Here is a 7,059-nt window from a genome sequence, read left to right on the forward strand (position 1 = left end):
TATTTTATTAATATTCTTGATAGCCAATTCAATGACCAGCCAGAGAGATGTGTGGTCCATTGTTGTCAATCGGAGAACAACCCCATTAGAAAATTGTACTTTTTAACCGCACCAACATAGTTTATCTACGAACAGAACATAATCTTTTCAAAAAAAAGGAGGTAAATTCAGCCTTTGTTGGTTGCAGACCGTTACCTCGTCAGTCGGTTCTCTTCCGAGGAACAACTTTTGTTTAAGTGATGTTATGTAATTGAAGTTAATATAGAGAAACATGCGCTTATTACGTATCCAATGACGGAGGCTGCTGCTCCCGTACAATTACGTATCCAATGATGCAAGCTGCCGCTCCGGTGATGCTCGGTGCAATTTTTAGTAGATACAAACTGTAATTTATAAGGTTTCACGTAAATTTTTTTATATCTCGTCCTTCCTAGTCAGATTATTACAAAACTTTCTTAATAATAGGCCCTATAATATCCCGATTTGTCTCTCAAGTACCAACATTCTTCAGAAACTTTCGTGTCATTTCAGACAATCTGACACATGTTCGATATTCTCGGACATTCTCCAACATTTAGTCAACACGTGTTGAAAAATCCGACACCTGGTCAACTTTCTCGACACTCTTCAATATCGAGTTGGAATTCTAAAATGCAAGTTTCCAACACGTAATTCTAGCTCACGATGTCAATTTTAAAATTTTTCAATAAATAAGAGGTCAAATGTGTGTGTGTGTGTGTGTGTGTATAATAAATAGAGAAAAAAAACTAATATTCTCTTTTATTCTAACTCTCACTTTTGATGGTACATAATTCACCTATTAAGTTTTTTTTTTTTTCTTTTCTTTCAACACATCCGACACGTGAGTTCTAATGTGAATTGCTTGTTTTTTTCCTCTAAGTTTTATAGATTATTGAAATGAAGTTGAATTTGTTAAATTGAAACAATAAATGATATTAATAAATGGTAAATTAATGTTTTTAATGTAAATTCATTGTGAGCTTTTTTTATTATTTATTTATTTGTGAATTTGAATCAAATTAATTTGATTGAAATAATCATAAAAATGATAATTTATTATGTATATAAAAATATACATTTAATATACAACATGTCTCAACGTGTCGAAATTCTCTAATTTTTTTAAAAATGACGTGTTGCATGTTATGCATCGGTGTTGGTGCTACTTAGTCTCTCTCTTTTTGTTCTTTTTTATTTTTATTTCTGGTTTAGTCCTCACTACTGTGCACCATGTAGACTCGACCCAAGGCCATGTGATCGTTTTCTTCCTTCTCATTAAATAATGCAATCTATTCATCACAAATCTTTCTGTTGAAATTCTGGCACAGGGAACTTTTCTTGATCTTGAGCAGCACGTCCATGATTTGAACAAGCATCTAATTTCTTATCTCCTTTTGTCCTTCAATTTTCTAATTCAAGCTTCACCCTTTTTTGCTCTGAAATCATGTCGTTTATTGCCGTCGGTCAGCAAATCGAATCCACGCTAACTACTCAATCTGAGACAAATATTCTGACAGTAAGCCTTTTTGTTCATAATGCAACAAAACCATTTTCATCATCTTCTGCACATTAACCTATTTATGGACATGTGTAATGTAAATGAGGTCTGTAGGATATTGAGGATTTTTTTTTTTTTTTTTTTTTGGGTCTAGTAGGGTATTCAAGATCAAAGATATATCTTTTCTATCTTGACATTGCATCATTAAAACAATGCATACCCAGGAAAACCCAAATATTTTCTAATGTTCTTGATAATATCAACCACACATAAAACCCTAAAATGCCACAAATCTTGTTAAAGAACCAAGAGGTAATTAATGTTAGATGCACGCGTAAGTGAATTGTATTAGAAAAATCCCACATCAGAGAATTGATGTGGTTTAAAGTAATTAATATATCCTAGTTGGTTCATAACTCATTGGCTTAAGCTTTTGAGTAAAGGTGGATCCAATTGGATATATTGACGGGCTTAGATTAAGGCTCCCTTTTGGCAATCTCCTGACGTGAAGATATTGGACTTCTGTTGCTCGATCCCAACAATTAATGTGCATGGAAGTGGGGTAGTGATATCTTTCTAGAGCTTTTAGTTTGTCTCCACATTGTTAGAATGAGAATCTTGATGATTTGTGCAATTACCGGCATCTTTCTCAATCTATCAGAACACAACCACTCTTTAAAAATATTGATACACTTGTATTAGGCATTTAGAATGTTACACCTTCATGCACGGTTTGGGCTTTTGAGGAATTTTAACTTTTTTTTTCTTTTATTTTTTCAAGCAATGGTTTCACAAATTAAAGATTGGGAAGAGGGAACTGCCCAAAGAGTAATCAACAGCCTTTTAAGGCAAAAAAAATTTCAGTACTTTCTCAAGAGGGATGAGCTATAAAATTTTAATATGAATATTATAGAACTATAATATGTATAAAATTACACCCAGCACCAATCATACAAGAAGGCGGCTCCCTCTCCCCAGCTCGGTCCGCCACTAGTGGACGAGGCAAAGGGGAAGGGAGGAGAGAGAGACTGAGTCTGTGTCTTTTTAGAAAAATTCATTATGTAATTTCCCTCTAATTATAAAATATTTGTGTTTTAAACACCACACCCTTATCAACCACCTAACTGGTTTCCAAAAAAAAAAAAAAAAACTGGTTCTCGAAATTGGATCTCTGGGTGATTTTGAGAGAGAAATAATAATTAAAAAGAAAATTCTTGAAAAAAGATGACAGGAGCCAAACAGTTGTCACTTGAGATTGAAACCATATGAGCTTTGATCATGCTTGCCCAGAGAATCAATCATTAATATTTCTTTTCCCTGTTCTCTTTCCTTCGTCCAATTTCTGTGAGGCAAAATGATAGAATATCCTCTTTTTCCTTTGGTCAAACCCCTTCCCTCCCTATATAAAGGGAGGTACTTAATAGTTCCTCTTCATTCCAAAAACAGTGCTCTTTTCTTCCTCTCCAATCTCTCTCACACACAGTTGCATCCTATTCTCAAGACACACCAAAGAGGATCACATCAACTAGTAAACTCGCATCATTATCTGAATAGCTTATCACGAATGGCAAAAGAGATTGAGGCTGCTCCCTCCGTCCAGCTGTCAAGCATCGCAGTTTCGAGACACACGGCGAGAACTCGCCGTACTTCGCCGGGTGGAAAGCGTACGATGAAACCCTTACAACGAGGCGAGCAATCCTTCTGGGGTCATCCAAATGGGATTAGCTGAGAACCAAGTGAGTATGCATCAGCATCGAAGAGACCATCCATGGTTTTTGAACTTTGAATTGTCTGATATGGTAGTATAATTCACATGTAATTCATACGGCTAATGATTCTTTCATACAGGTCTCATTTGACTTGCTTGAAGAGTACTTGGAGACGCATCCAGAGGCATCTTTTTGGGGCAGAGGAGCTACTGGGTTCAGAGAGAATGCCTTGTTTCAGGATTACCATGGCCTTCCCACTTTCCGAAAGGTACATACTGAAAATCTCTCGAGTCCTAGGAACAGCGAAAAGCAAGGTGGCTGAGCTGTGAGAATAGGAATTAAACAGCTAAATAATTCTGCAGGCGATGGCAAGTTTCATGGAGGAAATCCGAGGCGGGAGGGCAAAATTCGACCCTGGACGAGTAGTCTTAACCGCCGGAGCGACTGCTGCTAATGAGCTATTGACCTTCGTTTTGGCCGACCGCGGCAGTGCTTGGCTGGTCCCCACTCCTTATTATCCTGGGTAAAAATTGGCTTCTCCCGACTCACTAATATTCTAATGCCAAAGTGGCTTAAGTCAATGGCTTACATCAATATGCACTCCAACCTTAAGCTAACCAGGCCCCTTAATTTGGGAATTCTTTTTCCAGATTTGACAGAGACTTAAGGTGGAGAACCGGTGTGAATATCGTGCCCATAAACTGTGATAGTTCGAACAATTTCCAGATCACAACTCCAGCTCTCGAAGCAGCCTACGAGCTTGCAGAATCAATGAACATCAGAGTGAGTGGAGTCTTGATCACCAACCCTTCAAACCCGTTGGGCGTGACCATCAGCCGGTCAGTCCTGGAGGACATCCTCGACTTCATAACGAGGAAGAACATCCACCTTGTCTCCGATGAAATCTACTCGGGATCTGTCTTCTCGTCCTCTGAGTTCGTGAGCGTCGCTGAGGTCCTCGAGGCACGTGAGTACAAGGGCTCCGAGCGGGTCCACATTGTTTACAGTCTTTCCAAGGACCTTGGCCTCCCGGGTTTTCGAGTTGGCACAATTTACTCATACAATGACGAGGTTGTGACCACAGCGAGACGGATGTCCAGCTTCACACTGATCTCTTCTCAAACGCAACACCTTCTTGCCTGCATGCTGTCTGACAAGAAGTTCACAAAGAACTACATTGAGGTCAACCGCACCAGGCTGAGGAAGCGGTATGAGAGGATCATCGAGGGCCTGAGGAGTGCCGGGATCGAGTGCCTAAAGGGCAACGCCGGGCTGTTTTGCTGGATCAACTTGAGCCCTCTTCTCGAGAAACCCACAAAAGAAGGTGAATTGGATCTCTGGAGGACCATGGTTCATGAACTGAAGCTTAACATATCTCCAGGTTCATCATGCCACTGCTCAGAGCCAGGTTGGTTTAGGGTGTGCTTTGCCAACATGAGTGAGCACACACTAGAAGTTGCACTTGAGAGGATACACAAGTACATGGAACAAAGAAGAACTTGACACACATATACGTAGAAAATATTTCTTTTTGTCCTCGTCAAAATTAGTGATCATTCTTTAATACAAGTGAAGAAAAATAAAGGGTAAGACGTATAAATACCGCACCGTGTCCAATTTTTTGTCGGGGAGCCAAACCCGTGTCATTTGTAACTCCAATTGTTGTTGTTCTTCACACACCATGTATGCATCAATTGCCCGATTCTAGGATTGGGCGGCAATTTTTTTTTTTTTTTTTTTCTGTTTTCTTGCTTCAAAAGCAAGTTCTTATACAATAACACCTGTAACCCAATCTGAAATCGAATTAGTGCTGTTTGGAAGTCCTCTTCAGTGTTGTCACCTAATCTTGCAGTTCTCAGATTTGTTACGCATTTGACTGGATTAATTTTCACGTCCTCTGTCTGATCCGAACTTTCCACTTTGTGATTTCGCATCTCATGAGTTAGAAGGCCATAACCAGCTCCCAAAAAATAAAAAGAGCTGAAGATGCTAATTTGCATTTTGCAAATATTTTAGAACAATTAAGTAAATGTTGAGACAATGTTGTGCGTCTTTCCAAAGTATAAAGAGGACATTGATTGCATTGACTTTCCGGAGCATTGTTATCTTTCTAAATGAACTTTTTTTTTTTGTTTTGTTCCCTTTTATGCCGAATAACTCAAAGAATCTTTTTAGAATGGAGTGACTTAATACACAGATGCGAGGTTCTCGTTTTACTTGTGGTTTACTGGAGAAAGGGTGCCGGCCAGCCAGAATCTTTCTAAATTTCTATTCGTTTCACTAAAATATTAGGAGAATAACCATCAATATAAAGAAAAGTATTGGTCGCAAAAATGTTGTCTGAACTGCAGAAAAAGTAGGAATGAAATTTAACACAACCATAAATGCAGCTGAGCTTCTTTTGTCTTCCTTTTCAGAACCTGTTTACTTCTTCCTTTATCCATTTATATACCAATTCCCAAAATTTGACATATATACGAGACCGTTCTTTTTACTTTTCTTACGATGTTGTTGTGTCACTACGCCTTCCTGAGCACCAACTCATTTCATCCGGTCACACGCAACCCTGATGTTGGTGTTAAGTTCTTGAAAGTGAGGGCATCAACATCAATGGATGGACTCTACTGACAACACTAAGACACGATAAAACAATACCAAAGGCTGACAATGTAGGGCTGATTGTTACAGGAGGAATTATATCAGAAACAGCTAAGGACGAAGACCAAAACGTGTGCTTCCATCCTAGTTAGGTTTGCTAAACGAAAAATCTCCAAAACCCTTTTTGACATTTGAGCTATATGTCTGCATCTTGTCTTTTCATGTTTAAGAACGCGCACAGGCCTTGATAGGGCAAGTTTTTATCAAACAGATATATATTTTTGCTTTCTTTGGGTCTGGCATCACCATGACACATCGCTTTGGCTCTCAAAGAGTGGTAGCCGACTTCGGATAATATATCTCATTGGGACGTGCTAGAATCAGATTAAACACTTCTCCAAAATTAAACTATTATAAATCCCATTTGACTTGGCAATCGTTTGTCTTACGAACAGGTAATGATATGAGTGCGAACAATAGCTAAAGAATAAGCTTTAATCCTACTCATACAAGAAAAAACATTCAGATATACATATATTTCTACATATACGTATATGTATATGTATAAACATAATATACTAGGATCATTTTTTTCTTTAATATATCTCATACTAAATAAATTTTGTGGAGGTTAAACAACTTGTCATACGTGCAAGGTTGAACCTAGGAGTGAGTGGTTCCAAATTTCAGGTGAAATTTATACGGAAGCTATCTTGTGACGGGCTTCAAAATCTACCTAAACTTATCCTGTCACAAGTTTTGTATAGATTCCAAGTGAAACCTGAAATCTACCCGTTGGAATAGATTCATTATTTTTTGGAACTTAAAACCTACACTGCATACTTTAGAACCTAGAACATATCCCATCACAAGTTCCAAGGTCTACCTAGGTTCCACTTATATTATTAATAAACGATTATAGTGAATTAAAATATTTAATAATCACCACTTGATATTACAATTCACTGAATATAATTTAAATTTAGACATACGAAAAATATAAATATTAATAAAGTAAAAGTCTTAGTCATAATATGAAAGTTCAAACTATTACTTTCAGATTATACACTAATCATCTAACGGCATGAAATATCACAATATCGCATGAAGACATGAATTAAGAAAAAAAACATTAAAACTTATTGTAGATTCTAAGTTACAGGTTACAAGTTTCAGGCTCAAGATCCCTCCAACTAAAAACCTTGAACCTATGAGTCGAAACAAGTTTCTTAT

General features: G+C 37.6%; 1 protein-coding gene across 1 annotated transcript; it reads left to right on the forward strand.

The window, feature by feature from the left end:
• The first annotated feature begins 3,234 nt into the window (after positions 1-3,234).
• Positions 3,235-4,845, forward strand: LOC104439025 (1-aminocyclopropane-1-carboxylate synthase 7-like). The gene is made up of 4 exons (XM_010052157.3): positions 3,235-3,255; positions 3,368-3,496; positions 3,591-3,751; positions 3,879-4,845. Exons 1-4 carry the CDS (start codon positions 3,235-3,237, stop codon positions 4,729-4,731), a joined length of 1,164 nt encoding a protein of 387 aa, XP_010050459.2. The 3' UTR covers positions 4,732-4,845.
• The last annotated feature ends 2,214 nt before the right edge of the window (positions 4,846-7,059 follow it).

The sequence above is a fragment of the Eucalyptus grandis genome, chromosome 3 (genome assembly GCF_016545825.1).
Source record: "Eucalyptus grandis isolate ANBG69807.140 chromosome 3, ASM1654582v1, whole genome shotgun sequence".
Lineage (NCBI taxonomy): Eukaryota > Viridiplantae > Streptophyta > Magnoliopsida > Myrtales > Myrtaceae > Eucalyptus > Eucalyptus grandis.